The sequence below is a fragment of the Macrosteles quadrilineatus genome, unplaced genomic scaffold, assembly GCF_028750875.1.
Source record: "Macrosteles quadrilineatus isolate MER2022 unplaced genomic scaffold, UCM_ALF_1.0 Scaffold_2__2_contigs__length_208266976, whole genome shotgun sequence".
Classification (NCBI taxonomy): domain Eukaryota; kingdom Metazoa; phylum Arthropoda; class Insecta; order Hemiptera; family Cicadellidae; genus Macrosteles; species Macrosteles quadrilineatus.
The window spans coordinates 201465003-201481601 of record NW_026542595.1 but is presented as its reverse complement, the minus strand read 5'-3'; the positions used below and the strand labels follow the sequence as shown (position 1 = coordinate 201481601).

At 32.7% G+C, this 16599-nt stretch overlaps 1 protein-coding gene across 1 annotated transcript; it reads left to right on the top strand.

Moving 5' to 3' along the window:
- Positions 1 to 1751: 1751 nt before the first annotated feature.
- On the top strand, positions 1752 to 13470 carry LOC128985278 (uncharacterized). Its single transcript, XM_054404669.1, has 4 exons — positions 1752 to 2498; positions 3505 to 3627; positions 12276 to 12674; positions 13290 to 13470. Exons 1-4 carry the CDS (start codon positions 1752 to 1754, stop codon positions 13446 to 13448), a joined length of 1428 nt encoding a protein of 475 aa, XP_054260644.1. The 3' UTR covers positions 13449 to 13470.
- Positions 13471 to 16599: the final 3129 nt, after the last annotated feature.

Here is a 16599-nt window from a genome sequence, read left to right as displayed (position 1 = left end):
TGAAACAATAGCCTTGCTTAAAGACAATTTGGACAAAAATTCATCACTTTCAACAGAAGCTAAGCATGAACTTATAACTCTAACTCAGACCGTTCTAAAACAAAATTATTTCGAATTTGAAAACCAGTTTTACATCCAAAATGAAGGACTGACCATGGGATCACCTCTTTCGAGCATTCTATCAGAATTATTCTTAAATAATGTAGAAAACAAACATCTTTGGTCTGATTCAAACCGACACAAACACAGAATAATCCACTACAGCAGGTATGTAGATGATACTCTTGTATTATTTAACGGTAACGGCAGGCAACTCAATTTACTCCACGCATACCTAAATAGAATACATAAGAACCTACAATTCACCCTCGAAATAGAAAATACAAAATCAATCAACTTCCTGGATGTCACTATAACGAGAAACAATAGCCAATTACAGTTCAAAATCTATAGAAAACCAACGACCACGGACCAGACTATTCATTCACAATCACACCATCCGCACAACCATAAAATCGCTGCTTACAATAGTTTTGTACACCGCCTACTCTCCATCCCATTGAGCCCAACTGATTATACCGATGAAGTAAATGTCTTAAAACACATCGCAGTCGCCAATGGTTACAACAGTTCCCTAATCGATAAACTGATTAATAAACAACAGAATAAAACCAAGAACCAACCACAAGGCAACAAAAGATACATCAGTGCAGATTATGGTGTTGTGTTAAACCACACCTTAACAAACGAACTTGCAAAAAGAGATGTCGTAGTATCTTTCAAAACAAAGAACAAACTTTCAAACATAATCACTGAGAGAACTAAACCAGATTCTGATAAAATTAATAAAACTGGAATTTACAAATTGATATGTGATGATTGTCCTAATTTTTATATAGGTCAGACAGCAAGATCGTTTTCCACTAGGTTTAAAGAACACATACCGAAGAGAAACTCAAAATCAGCCTACGCAAACCATCTTATATCCTCCAACCACAATTACACCAACATACATAATAACTTAGAAGTATTACATTTTTGCAACAAAGGGCATTACATGGACACTGTTGAAGAATTCGAAATTTATAAAGCATCAAAAAGTCAACCACAAAACATCCTGAACGAGAAATTGTCATTTGAATCCAACATTATTTATAACACCGCCATCCATATCACCAGTAATCAGACAAGAAAAGAGCGAGATAAGGATAATACAGGGGTAGGGGTCAACGCTGCCGACACGTGACAGTCGCGACTTACCTTCCACCGGCGCCGTGTCTCGTGAATCAGCGTCTGGTCGACCAGTTTATTAAATGTATTTTCGTGTGTGTCGTATCCGTATGTGTGTCCTGTTTATTTATTTGTTTATATTTTTGACGAACTCTACATGAGGGATTAGCAAGACATTCTGGACCTGAAGATGTGCTATTTTTTAAGCACGAAACAGCTGTAGTCATCATACTACTAAACTGATCGTTTTGACAGAAAACAGGTAATTTAAACCTATATTAGCACTACATTTTGTATATAATTTCTAACAAAATAGGCAATCAAAATATCGAATACCATGATGTAAACTTGAGTGGCTTCAAGGTCTGTTAAATTACTATTTATCATTATTCCTCGGCGCATGCGCCACTTGAAAGTACCGAGGTCGGCCGAGGCTCGAGGAATTACAACATTGCACTCAAGTTACCCAACCGCACACTTTGTTACTGCACTCAAACTCGCGTTGTTGAGTGAGTACGACCATGTTGGACACCTGTGGTGTTTGTGCAGGTTTCATCCTTGAATCCCAAGAGAAAATCAAGTGCGCAGGACCTTGCGAGGAACTATTTCACCTGTCGTGTGCCATAGAAAGTGAGTCTGAAAATTTACGGGAGGTAAAAGACTGCAAACCAAGGAATCTCCCATCGAATCTGAATTCGTCGAGTTCAATTGTGCAAAATGATTTCTTTGATCAAGTTCTGTCGGATGCCTCGAAACTAGAAAATATGTTAAACATGGTTCATGATTTACAACCAAGTGGCATTCGTTATTCGACGGATATGTCGAACTTGATGCGTTCTATGAATAAGGAAATAATTCAGCTACGGAGTGAAAATGCTACACTTGGTAATCGAGTAAAAGATTTAGATGTTAAAGTGAACAATGATATTGTAACGTTCGATGGGTTGAAAAAAGTGGTGGGCGATCTGTCAAGCAAGCTAGATGAAACCAGCAGGTCGGTGGTGGATCTTAAAGATGAAATTAAATGCATTAGAAGTTTGAACAAAACAATCGAAGATAAAAATGCCAGTCTTGTAAATCAAGTTAGGGACTTAGAAAATAAACTGGGTAAACTGAAATCGTCATTAAAACAACATACAGAAAATAGAGTGATTCATACAGAAATACCTAGTGTCAAAACAAATGAAGAGAAAGAAAGTCTTTCTTGTAAACCTGTGCTTCAGGAGCACAAAAATTATGAAAACTCGTCTGTGATCCAATCTTCAATGGTAAGTATATTTTTTCAATAAACATAAAGCCATTATGTTTATTCATTATGTTTATATTTTTTATAAACATAATGAGATATTTTCATTATTAAGAAAATTATAGGGTATATAAAATTGTACAAAATCTTTCACACAAAGAACCGCCGTTTTGAAATGAATAATAACAATCGAATTCTAAATTTCACCAAAGTGATTTGTATTTGACAATAATTATATTTGAACTAATAAACCTCTGGTTTTGATACATCATGTATAACAAACATTTAAAATATTGAAAGTTATTCCTTGGGAATAGTTTAGCTGGAAACAAATTTATTGCATCGTATGACCGAAAGTTGTTTGTTTAAAATCCACCTGAAATATATAGTAAACTACCTTTCGTAATTCAACCTGCAAATGCATTAAAAGAATGAGATAACATTATGTAAATTATTACAAATACACATAGTTTCTAGTTTCAATATTAAACTAAAAATACGAACTCAGTTGCGTATGAGAAAGAACGAAGACGATTCCAAGCATACAGATCTTTTTTGTATTTTTAGTATATTTTATTTTTTTAAAGGATAAGTTGACCACACAGTTTTATTTTCAACTAAGAACTATGTAAAATAAAATATGTATAACTGTTTCACAATACAGGTGCCAATTGTAGGGTGATTCGGGTAAGACTAGGAATTAGGTAAATTGATTTATGGTAAGGAACCAAAGGTTATAAGGTTGGTTGTAGGAAAGCAATTAAAGAAGTCAAGCTAAAAGAAGTAAGAAAGTAAATGTTAGAAGTAAAACTAAGGTCATCAAGCAAGACAATATTGGACATAAGTCATAAGCAAGAGAAACTATTAACTTTTTATTATTCGTTTTTTTATCTGTTCGTCATACAAAAAGTCAGATCATTTTACTATATAATTAAAATCTGTGTTTATGTAGATCATTAGTGATTTGACAGAGTTAACCTGAATTTGTCACAATTTTCTTAGAAAGGTAATAACATTTGAAATTTCAGGCTGGAAAGACCCAGAAAGTAATAGAATTCGCCTTTGATTATTTTGGAAATGCAACTGTAACTGCATTGCGTGGAATCGGCGAAGTCTACGGGGGCAGACTTAATCAGCATGGTTACTTCACGGTAAATATTCAATACTGTCAACAAACAAACGGAGTTATTAAAACACCGACTTCAGCAAATCTGCAAAATAAGAAAATTTTGATTTGCCTAATTAGATTTTCACTGAAATATTTCTATAAACTTATCCGATTTATTACATTTTCAAATAACATTAGGTTTAACGAGTACCGTATAAGGTTTGCTGCTACAGAGAAGCAAAAAAGTGTTTTGGTAAAATGTTTATTGTATTTAGCCTAGTATAAAATAAACAAGCATAAACAACATTGCATAAACATTGCAATCAAACTAAAAAATAATTTCCCCCCCATATGAATAAAATGAGAATTTTAAATGTCGTTAAATGTATTAAAAGTTCGAATCTTCCCAGTAACCTTTTGTAACGATCGTAGCATTTAGGTGAATATATTTAGGTTTAACATTATTTCGGTAGAATTTGAATCATAACACTGAGGATATTCTTTCCCCAACAAAGTCATACTAGCCAGATTATAAGTTTTATTTAGAACGACCTCAGTAAGACAATTCAGTCATCAAGTCAGAGATCAAATTATAGCTACCTCTAACACAGGTGTACTAGAGAAGGCTATAACCAAATTCAATAGCACTAGAAGCCAGGTTGGTGTTGTGTTCGTGGGTTGAATTGGACTTAGGAAGTGGACTGCTGAAATAAATACGATAGTTTTACACGTTTAAAACACGGCTACAAACGGGTGGTTAAGGTTTGAGTTTTGGAGGTAGACTCACTGTTGTAGGGACGGACGGACATGGCCGGTGGTGTGATGTAGGTGGAGAGGAGATCAGGTGATGTTTGTAGCCAATGAGATTTATTGAAAATCATACGATCACAGTGGCGTGATGTACAAGGAAATCATAGCTACAACGGATATTAATATTCTTAAGATATATTACAATTTCCTCCCTTTTAAATTTGAACAAAACACTGCAAAAAAAAAAATGTCAACTATTAATATATAGTCCATTGGTGGAAGAGTGATATTTCTTGACGCTTAACCTAATCAACAATCAGAAAATGTATAATCATCATTAGGTATAACATAGTATTTCACATCAAGAATCATGGTAAACAGCAAACACACACACAAATACAAATTGTTAAAAGAATCATAAGTCTAATCTATTTACAGGTTTCCTTACGCGTTCAGGATTGCGTCGTGGTTGACTTTGACAGGTGTTATTACTATTACTACTATCACTACTACGCACAGCTGATTTTACGCACGCGGATACGGGCATAGTACTATGTGCGGGGGAAGGGGGGAGTGACTTCCTGGCTGGTGGTGTAGATCGCCCTAGGAGGATTAAACATTAGAGATCGCCGCGCTGGAGAAGCGGGGAGTGACCTCCTACCATTCGCTGGGGTGGTTGCCATGCCAACCGGCTTGCTGACTACGTCCTTGGCGGGGGAAGAAGTACAATGCCTCTGGTATTGCGGCGTTGCCAACTCTGGGTCTGAGCTAGCGGATGTAGGGGTTGCCACGTTTCTATGTACAATATTTTCAGCAAAACCCGTATCTCTGTGCAGCGGACTGTTATTTAAACCGATCAGCTGATCTATGTGACGCTTAGTAACAATGCCTGAAAGCAAACTAAACAAACTTACATAGGGATCGTTAAAAAAATTGCAAGAAAACGTTTTATGGTTTTATTTTGTAGAGTTGGGTTTGCAGAATGACATACTAAAAGTTGCCAAAAATCGCTGCACGAGAAAACCACTAAAATCATAATTTAAAATGGCGGCTTTTTCCAACATTGGGCAAACTAAAAAAACATATTTCACATGCATTTGTTATGCACATTATTCGAGATATTGACTTGGGACCACCGCCTGTATTTATTGGGTTGTTAGTACTTCATTTTGATAGGGAACATAATTTTGGCCGCCATCTTGGATCCGCCATATTGGACATAGATATTTTTTTTCAAAGTAATGATAGTGTTGTGACACATCATTACCAACTACATTTTTACACTGATTTCAATGCCGAAATCCGTTTTTAAATGTCTTTATTCATTTAGAAGATATATTCAAACGAAAACTCTCCACCATACATTTCTTATGGACGTTTCGTAGTTTGATAATTTTTTTAAAACTATTTTTCTCATATCTCCAGTTCTTATTGACGCTTGTAGTTCGTTCTAGGCTTAAAATATTCAGTAATGTAAGGGCTTTCATTTGAGATATTGATCATTAAAATCAGACGAGTTAAAGACCAGCTACGAACCTCAGAACAATATTAAATTTAAGTTTTTAGAAATATATTTTTATTAAAAGATTTATAACTCGGGTTGTTAATACGTCACCAAGTTCTTTCTGGTCTCAAATTACTTTTGAATTTCCTTTGCAAGCTCAACCACCTCATATGTTCCTTCAGAAATTTCTATTGTAACTGGAGCATTGTGGTCATAATAGAAAACATCATCACCTTCTCTAATGGTTAGTTTGTTGCCCTTAAGTTGATTTAATTTTGGAATAAGCCCTTTAAATAAAAGTTTGGATTTAGTATTAATTAATGCTTCTCCATTTTTATCTATTATAACTTTAAGTTTACCATTTAATAACTGGTTTAAATCATCGACAGAGATCTCTCCTTTTGGTAATGTAATTTTCTCTACTTTGTAATATGTTTAAGTATTTAGAGGTTTTTTAACATTAAATATAGAATTATAACTTTGAAAATCTACTAATCCAATTACATAATCATCATTTAATTCTATGGGAGGAAAGAACACTGACTTTAGCTCTGACTCTGTACCCGAAAATGTTATGGTAAATGAATCCATTTTTATAAACAAAATTTTTTTTATGAATGATAAACATAAAATTCCACAAATAGAACTATTTAAATCTTGTATTTGATCAGTTGTATAGAATATTTTATATCCCTCAAAATATTTAATTACTTCTTTTGGAGGTTGGATTCCAAATGGGTCAAAATAAATTACAATATCTTTATTTTTACGATATGCTGTCCAATGTGTGCCAGATGAACTGTCTAAATTAACTATTCCGCACTCTTTTACTCTTGGTGTTAGATTTTTTTAGCTCGTTTTTTAGATACACCCCCCTGAAGTGAGGCACGTCTTTTGCGGCCTCTAACAGCTGGTAGTTGTCCATCTTTTTTATTAAATTTTAATCCCATTCCCATTTTTGCTTTTGCCTTCATCAAATTTGTCACGGCATAAGCAGCAGCTCTTTCAGCAAGACTTGCGTCCTTGGCCGTTACTCTAGTCCAAGCTAAGTCAGCTAATCTCATGTCTGCTTTGTTCCGAGCAGCGGTATCGGGATTATTCATGTAGAATATGTCATGCTCTTTACAATAAGAGTCTAGTTTATTTTTTGGAGGTAGATTTTTAGCTAAATTCTCACGTACATTCGTCCCAGGTCCACAGTATTGATATGATGGTATGTGAAGTGGAAATGGAAGGTTATTTATAAGAGTATTCAATAGCCCTCGACCCCTGTAAGGCTTTAGGAATAAACCTTTGCCCTTTTTACACGTTTTCTTATTATCATTTTTTACCATTTTTATTATATAAAAAATGTCTTTTATTCAACAAAAACATAAATTTAAAATATCACATACTAAGGAGTATATACCAAAGAAGTTGGGTCTATTTCCTACCAATATTCGATGTGTTATTTGTGGTCCAAGTGGAAGTGGGAAGACGGTTGTAATTTACAATTTAATTGTAAGAAAGGAAGGATTAAAATTTACAAACTTATATTTAATATCTAAATCTTTAGAACAAGAAAAATAAAAAAATAATTGAAATATTTAGTTTGTGTGATGAAGTGAAATTACACACGTTTACTGACTGTGAAATCACACCAAATGATGTAAAATCACAGTCAGTTGTTGTATTTGATGACATAAATAGTCCAAATATTACACAATTTTTCTCAATGGGTCGACATAAAAATATTAACTGTTTTTACTTGTGTCAATCTTAAAGCAAAGTACACAAACATTTACGTGATAATGTAAATTTCCTAATATTATTCAAACAAGATGATTTAAATTTAAAACATGTATATCACAATCATGTTGGTAATGACTTTTCATTTGACCAATTTAAAAATCTCCGTCATCAATGTTGGGATAAAACTAAATATGGCTTTTTCGTAATAGACAAAGAAAGGTCAAAGAATAATGGCAAATATAGATATATGTTTGACCAATTCTATCAAGAGGATGGTAAGGGTAAATAAATAAAAGACTGGAGTTTTTTAACATTTGTATTTATTATATATATACACATACAATTTATGTTTGATCAATTTTATAATGACCAAGGGCAAGAGTGTTGATGCCATCTTGTAGAATAAACCTCTTGTCATCGTCAAAGGATAGTACTTTCTTGTGCATGGTTAAGGTTTGAAGATGATGATTTATAGATTTAATTCTTGTCACATTCTCATAGTAGTCTTGCCCAGTTGCAAGGCAGTTCAAATAATGTTGATGTCTGAGGAGATGTTTAACAGTGGCACCATCAGCTCCTTTAGCTTTCTTCACCTCTAAAGCTTGCTTGTCTTCTTCATATAACCATTTTAGAGGAATGTAAGAATATAACTTTGGTCTTAAACCACAATATTCATACATAATATGACCACCTAATTCATCTTTAAACTTTCCAGTGACTTTTTTATTTTTATCAGAGTATAAGAAATGGTCTTTACTATATCCAGAGGTATCAAAATAGTGTAAGTCACATTCTATTTCCTTGTAAAAGTCCTCTGTAACTATAGCATACATTAATGAATCTGTATCTGTCATTAGAAATCTTTTATTCTTAAATTTTGACATATAATTATAGTGGAAATCATACATTATTACTTTACTAATATCCAAAATGGTCATTCCCAAATATATTGGTTTATTAAACTTTACAACTAATTTATTTAAATGTATAGCATGTAAATTGTTATCAAACTTTTTGCTACAGTCAAACCTTGGATTAGTGACATATTTTGTTAATAGTGACTCATCCTTGAGATATATATCACGAAACTTGCGTTGATTCATGATTGTTCGACCAAAGAGACTATTATTCAACAATTTATAAAAGTCTTTTTCGAAATTAGTTTTAGCACATTTGCGTTTTTCAATATTAAAATTAATATAGGGTGCAAGCCATTTAGACTGTCTAAATCTTAAAATTCTATGGTATTTTGTAACAATCAAACCCAATTCCTCATATTTTTGTAATACTTTATAATGTAAAATATATTTAGTTTTGTCATTTAAATTTGGCATTAATTTGCCATTCATTTTCTCAGGTGCTAATGGGTAGTCATTATGTAAATCATGTAAGCTTTTATCATATTTTAAATCAACATCTAAAATGTATCCAAACTCATCATTTTGATTGTATTTGTAGTCTATCTCATTAGTCCAACGAAATCCATCCACAGGTAGTGGCTCACACATTGCTGTGGAGTATAGCGAGTTACAATCTAAATATATTAAATACACACTTTCTTGATTGGGGTCATAGGGTTCACCCATATATCTATTATTGGCTTTAGCATAACGTGTGGAAATCATACTGACTCCTCCTCTGATTGCACTTTCTATGAACAAATGCATGTCAATATCTTGAAATAATTGTAACTTTATACCGGTCATTCTAAGACAGGCCTCCCATGTTAGTCCAGGGAGTGAATACATATGTACGGGGTCAAGTTTGTAATCTTTTAAACACAGGTCTCTAAATGTCTCAAAGACATCAGCCAGTAGCAATACGTCTGTTTTAAGATATAAATCATGATATTCTTGTAAATTATTTATATTAAAATGGGTCCAGACATTTTTAGCATGTTCATATTCATTGGGAGAGATATGTTCTTTAGTTAGAGTACTGTAAAATGCTTCTTTTGGGGGTAGAGACTCTGCGAACTTATCTGGTCCCGTCATATATTCATAGGGATATACACCTTTACGTTGTAGTAGTGGATTGTCTATAAATCTAAATGTATTTAAATTGGAAGCTAATTTGTATAATGGAAGGGACAAAAAGTTATAGGAATCTAAAAATACTAAATCATCAATAGAGAATGAAATGTACTTTTCCATATCCTTGGCTATGCAATTTAATTTACGATTAAACTGTGCAAACTTTCCCAAGTGTTGCATTATTAAATGTCCGTCATAATTTTTCAAGTTATGGAAGAATACTGGGATTTTCTTTGTTACTTTATAGTTTAAATTGCAATCATTGTGGGCAGCTCCACGGTATTGGCCAGATGAATGGCAATGATCTTTCACCCTATCAAAATATAGGGGCTTTTCACAAATATGACAATGTGTCGAGTTTTGAAAAGACGCCTCTTGCTCTGGAGTCATTACCAGGGGAATATATATCGCCATTTGACTTTTAATATAATCATAAGTCTCAAATAATCTTTTAAAAAACACATCCATAACATTTTCACCACTGTACAACTCTTCAGAAATAATCTTAGACTCTTTCACTACAACAAATGCAAATCCAGATGGAGTATGGTTGTTAGAGTTTATAAAGCATTCAAAATCTGCATAAATCACAAATGGGGCTTTAAGTTGATATTTATAGTTTTTAAATTGTAATGTATCTTGTTTAGACATTTCCACTCGTTGGGCATCAAAGTTTTTACAATATGTTGCATGACGTTTTAATATATCATTAGTGTAAAAATGTTGCAAATACAACTTACAAAAATGCTTCTTATGGTCATATTTTGTAGAGTGGAACATTAACTTATCAAAATTACGAATTAAACAGTAATGTGATTTACGACCTTCTTGTAATAACAATAGATCTACATGAATATTACTATTTAGTTTGGTTGTTCTTAATGGATATATAAATTTATCATATTCAACCCCAAATACATTAATACTTATATCATTCTGTGTTTCAAATTTATCTATATCAGATATTTTCACAGGATACTTTATGTTTGTCATATTCAACTGACTTTTATAGGGTACATAATTAGAAACCCTTTCAGCATGTTCATTAGAGTTCCTTGGATGTAAAGCTGCTAAAATCGACCAAAGGAAGCATTTATTGTCAGCATTTTTAATATTTAAAACTGCATGTTTTGATTGAATACTTTTTTGTGTAGGGATATATGACTTTGGAGTTAGGGGCTTATACTTGTAAACATGCAGCTGCCAATATTTAGTATGGTCATATATCCATCCACTGCCTTGGGCTTGATATTTGTGTATGGAAGCGTCAATATTTAAAAGTGCATTTTCAATTTGAGGCTTTAAATCTCTCTTCTCAATAGTTAAGGTAGTAAGGCTTCTAAAATCTGCAATACATTCTTTTTCATTGACTAATTTTCCATTTTGATCCATTGAATATTTTATAAATTTGATTCTCCTAACTAACGTCCATTTTATCGGAAGAGGACAAGACTGAAGAGTATTTTTAAGGTCAGCTCTAATCGATTCACCGACAAATTTAATCATTGTATATGGACATTTGATGCAAGAATTGGCGTGTCTTTTAAAATGTCCAACAACATTCGTTTTACAGAAATTACAAGTCCTATGATTTTGTAATATATGTGATTTTAAAGCCACATTATTATCACAGATTAAATTGCAAACCTTGCACAGTTTCACCTTCATTTGATGAATTACCTTGTAGTGGCGAATCAGGTTACTTTTGGTGGAGAGCAACACGGAGCAGTGTTGACAGGTGGGCCTCATGGTCCAGAATGAAATAACACCCGAATGTCACTTCTATTTATAGAATTTTCGAAAATTTTAAAAATTTTGATTAGAAATTAAGAACTACTTCAACAGGAGGTCACCACCCAGGACTAGACCAGTAGAGACGAGAAGCCTGACCGTAGGTCGGGAGCACGACCAGGAGCGCGCCATGAGCCGGGAGCGCGCCCGAGTTCGCGTACAAACCTTGCACTGTCAAGTTGATGATTTTGAGAATATACATGTGAATGCATGTGGATTTGAAACAGTAATGAAGTTATACAATGGTATTGAACATTAATATAGGCTTGTATAGGTCGAGAGCAGGATTTTTGGAATTAGTGGCTTAAAAAAGCTCACCATGTTATTCTTATGGGGAAAACGCCCCAAGTGATGGCTCTTTCTTCTATTGTCACTACTCTACATTTACACTTGTAAGGGTCAATAAATATAAGAAATAGCTTTTTTAGCTTAATATCGAATATATTAATGGGGAATAAGTAAGAAATAAGGTTTGACAATTATATAGGGATATTTAGGCAAAGATCAGGATTTTTGGTTTTAGTGGCCAAAAAATGATCCCATGTTATTTCTTATGGGAAAACGTGCCCCAAGTGGGGTAAAACCGGTAGTTCGCCACTAAGAGAAATTAAAATAATATCACTTAAATAAAACAATATAAGATCATGATGGAGCATTTCCGTAAGAATTTGTTGGATATTGGAAACTCACTGTTGCCAAAAATTCATTTCAACCAAAGAGTTCAAGAAAAGTGCATTAATGGCAAAACCAGTAATTGACAGTGTATCATAACTTCAAACGTTTATTGTATTTTGAGGTTTTATTGACCTATGAAAAACTATGATTTCACTCCACACTTCATCTACCGTTTTCTTTAGATAACGAAATACTTGTGTTTTACAGGCTGCCCAGGTTTATAAAAAGTTTCTAGAACTGAACAAGGATCAAGATATGTTCAAAAGCTGGCTTACTTCAGTGTGTGGTGCAAATTCTAGATGGTCTAGAGAATGCTTCCAGTGTCTGCGCGATTGGGATATCACATTTGAAGTCCTAGTCCAGCAACAGCAACAAACTATAACACAGAAATTGCAGCTATTAGACACTAAGAACCAGGGGACAATTACACAAAATACAGAAAACAGAGTGACCCATACAAAAATAGCTAGTGTCAAAACAAATGCAGAGAAAGAAAGTCTTTCTTGTAACAATTTGTTTCATTCACACAAAAACGAAGAAAACTCGTTGGCAACTCGTCCTAAGTTGCTTGAGGTTCCTGTGAGACGGGACGTGCAATATTCATTGGTAAGTATGTTTTCAAAAAACATAAACCCTTATAAAATACAAAATACAAAATAAAGAGTAGAGATATTTATATAAAAAAATATAGGGTATATACAATAGTAAAAAATCTTTCACATGAAGAGCCGCCATTTTGAAATGAATAATAACAGTCTAATTCTAATGCGTATGTGAATGAACGAGGAATATTCCATACATACAAATATTGTTTATCATTAGTATCTATTCTTTTCCAAATGATTAGTTGTAAACACAATTTTAATTTCTACTCTGAACTATGTTAAATAAAAAAAAAAAACTACTTCACAAAAAAGATGCCAACTGTAAGGGTCTTTGGGGAAAGACTAGAGACTAGAAAAATTTGTAATGGTAAGATTCACTTAGTAAAAAATCATAGGACTGGCTTTAGGAAAGCAATAAAACAAATGCAGCCATCAAAAAGGCCAACAAAAGGCCAACGTTAAAATTAAAGCCACCAAGAAAGAAAATATCAAAGATCTTTATGCTTTTCATCATTCGCTTACTTATAAATAATATAGACAGTCAGATCTTATTATAATATAATTTAAATCTTTGTTTCTGTTATTTTTGGAAAGGTAATAAAATTTGAAATTTCAGGGCAACAATTCCTTGGATTGCAATATGGAAAATAAACCTGTAACTGAATTGGCAGGAATCGGCGAAACCGACGCGGACAGACTACTTGCTGACTTGATGTATCTGCCAACTCTACCCATCGAATTTTATTTAGATTTATCTAAAAATATCATTATTTAGATATTTTTAGGTATTTTTTGGACTAAACCATTGATAGTTAAAGATTAAACCCTGCCTTTTTAATTTTTTAGCCCCTAAAATTTGCCGCTCTAGTCCGCCTATTAGGAAATATGTCCTTGCTTAATCAGCATGGTTACTTCGCGGTAAATATTCAAAGCTGTTAATATGCAATATTATTAAACGGATGCATTGACACCCCGGCCGTAACTAACCTGCAGACTAAGAGGATTTCCAATCGCCTAATTAGATTTTCACAAAAATATTTTCATAAACATAGCTTATCTATTTCATTTTCAAATAACATTGGGTTAACGAGTACCGATCTTACAGGTGAGGAAACATTTGTGTGTGTTTTTTTAAGTTAATCATATACTATAAAATAAATAAGTTTGCCGAATTTAATCAAAGCATTTCAATATAAAACAAACTAAAAACGTTTACTTTCCCCCTATATAAATATAATGGGAATTTTGAATGAATGACAAGTAGGAATACTCCCCGTAACCTTTAAATACTACACCAATCTGCTTCAGTATGCAGATTAATTAGTTTTTAAAGCTCTACACAATGACAGTAATGACAAAAATTAAAATTAGTATGTTTTGTATAATCATTAAAAAAATTACATTTTTGAAAACTTTTAGAGAATATTATAGTGTAAATCTAGCCAGGTAAATGGAAATTCACTTAGTCTGCAGGTTTACTGTAGCGAGAGTATTTAGGCTAGATTTTTATTTGTGGACTAGAATCATTAAGTATTAACAATATAACAAACACATTTTAAACATTATGTACATTTAGTTTAGAAAATATATAATATTTCAAAAAAAAAAAAATGACCACTAAATGTTTTAGGAGATTTAAATTCTGTGTGTCTACTTACTCTATGTCCTTTGAAGTTCTGTGTTGCCTACCTCACAAGTTTTACTTCTACAATGATGGTTTATTCTCCCAAACCGATATAAATAGCACCGTGGTGGCCACTGGACGAGTGGTTGTGGTTTCTTAGATAATATTCGTTATCAAAGGATGTACGAGAATATTTATGAACATCACTATGACAAAAAAAAACATTGATCAGTTTAATAATTGTAACGGCTAAGGAAGGACACACATAAAGTACTATAAAAGAGTATGTTTGATCTATGATATTACTTAATATGCATTTAGTTTCTAAAATAAAACTAAGGGGTGTATCATGATGACCAATTGTTATGATCTATCAATCAATCTTATTTATTAAACAAAAATGTTGTCAGAGATCATCAACTTGTCCCATCCAAGAATAGTACTTGTAAGAAGAGTTAAATCCAAGACGCTTAGTGTGCAAGAATGATGTAGAAGAATAACGTAATGACCACATAGCTAATAGATTGTTGAGGTAACTTTTCATCACAATAAGTAAAAGAAAGTTGTTAAACAACGTTTCGGGATCTGGAATCTGATTTAATCATCTGGTGAGAAATTATTAAAACATTACAAGAACAGACCAGTAGTATAAGAGAAATTAAAACAATATCCAATAACAGAAACAATAAGAGTTTTCATAATTCAAAATACTCACAAAAATCTATTACATAGTGTTACCACTAGTTACCAAAAATTAACTTCAACCAAAGATTCTCATATGTGTCACTAAAACTTAAGAAATGTGGAATAACGTCAGAGTCCAAAATTTGCGTTTATGGTATTTTGAAGTTTTATTGACTAATACAGAAATAATACATTGATATAATTCTATTTAATCATCCACGGTTTTCTTTAGATAATGACATGTGTAACAGTATTTTTACAGGCTGCCCAGGTTAATAAAAAGTTTCTAGAACTGAACAAGGACCAAAATATGTTCGAAAGCTGGCTTACTTCAGTGTGTGGTGCGAACTGTAGATGGTCTAGTCACTGCTTCGGGTGCCTGTACGATTGGGATATCAAGTTTGGTACCAAGAAACAGCAAACAAATAGAACAAAGAAATTACAGCTATCAGGTGATAGTTAACACCAACTAGATGAAGATATTTTATTTTGAGAAAGAATTATTTTAGACTTTAGTTGAGTTAACTTGGAGTTGAGCATGGCTTAAGAAGGCATTATGCATTAGGCATTAGAAGGCAATATTATGTATTACCTAAGTACTGGCGTATTTTTATTATTTGCATTATAAGTTTTGCCTTATACCCACTTTCTTGTGTGTCATTCCTTATGAATTAGCTTAGGGTAATTTTAATATATATTTGTTCACTAGCCTGAATACTAAAAAAAATTGATCCGTACGAGATAAGTTTAAAACTTAAATTTACAAAGAAGCTAATGCAAAAAGCTACCTTTTCTTTGGTTTAAAGTTGCGATTATGTATAAACCTTTTTCGAAATAGTTTATTAAAGAGATATTCCATCGGTAACTGATATTTCTGATATTTTGCGATCAAAAGCATTGTTTGGCATTCACCAATACTTAAATATTTAAGGATGGAACGTTCAATGAAATGCCTGTGTTACTTTCTGCTTTGAATATCAAAGCGTGTATACTTGTATATTGAGAAGTTTTGTTCAATATTTTGTAACACTAAAGAATTAATTTTCTACTTTGTCATGAAACAAGTCACTAACACAACACCCGAAATATAAAAATAATGCAACACTAGTTTTATCATGTTGTATCACATGCAAGTTTAATTTACAATGCTGTACGAGACTGGGTAAAACCCAGATGTATGGAGTAAAAGTGAAGCTAAACCCATACATCTTGGGTAAAACCTATCAACAGATATGATAGTCATCGTAAGGTAAGTTTAGCAAATGTTATCCATCAACCCATTAACATTTAAGTGTCAATGTTAACACAACTCAATTGCAAAGATTATACCTCATCTCGCTTTTCAAAGTGGTTTTATCTCTAGTTGCTTTACCCATGATTCCCAAAGAACTGATTGTTTGAGAATTGATATTTCAAATGTGGTTTAAGCGTTAAACGACATCCTTAAAGCATTTTTAATTTTGAGTTTTGAATGTAAAACCTTTACTGGCTTGTAACTGTTAGTAAAAAATTAATTTTTAATTTTTATTTTTATTTACTATTTCATAGACCATAAAAAATGTTTAAAAAGGGTCGTACGATTTTCAGAAAATATTTTTTAACGTCTTTAGTTGGAAAC

Excerpts from the sequence above, each read along its gene's own strand:
- LOC128985278 (XM_054404669.1), top strand. The coding sequence starts at position 1,752 with ATGTTGGACACCTGTGGTGTTTGTGCAGGTTTCATCCTTGAATCCCAA. Across the intron at positions 2,499-3,504 it reads CTGTGATCCAATCTTCAATG|GCTGGAAAGACCCAGAAAGT; the intron begins GTAAGTATATTT and ends TTGAAATTTCAG. Across the intron at positions 3,628-12,275 it reads ATCAGCATGGTTACTTCACG|GCTGCCCAGGTTTATAAAAA; the intron begins GTAAATATTCAA and ends TGTGTTTTACAG.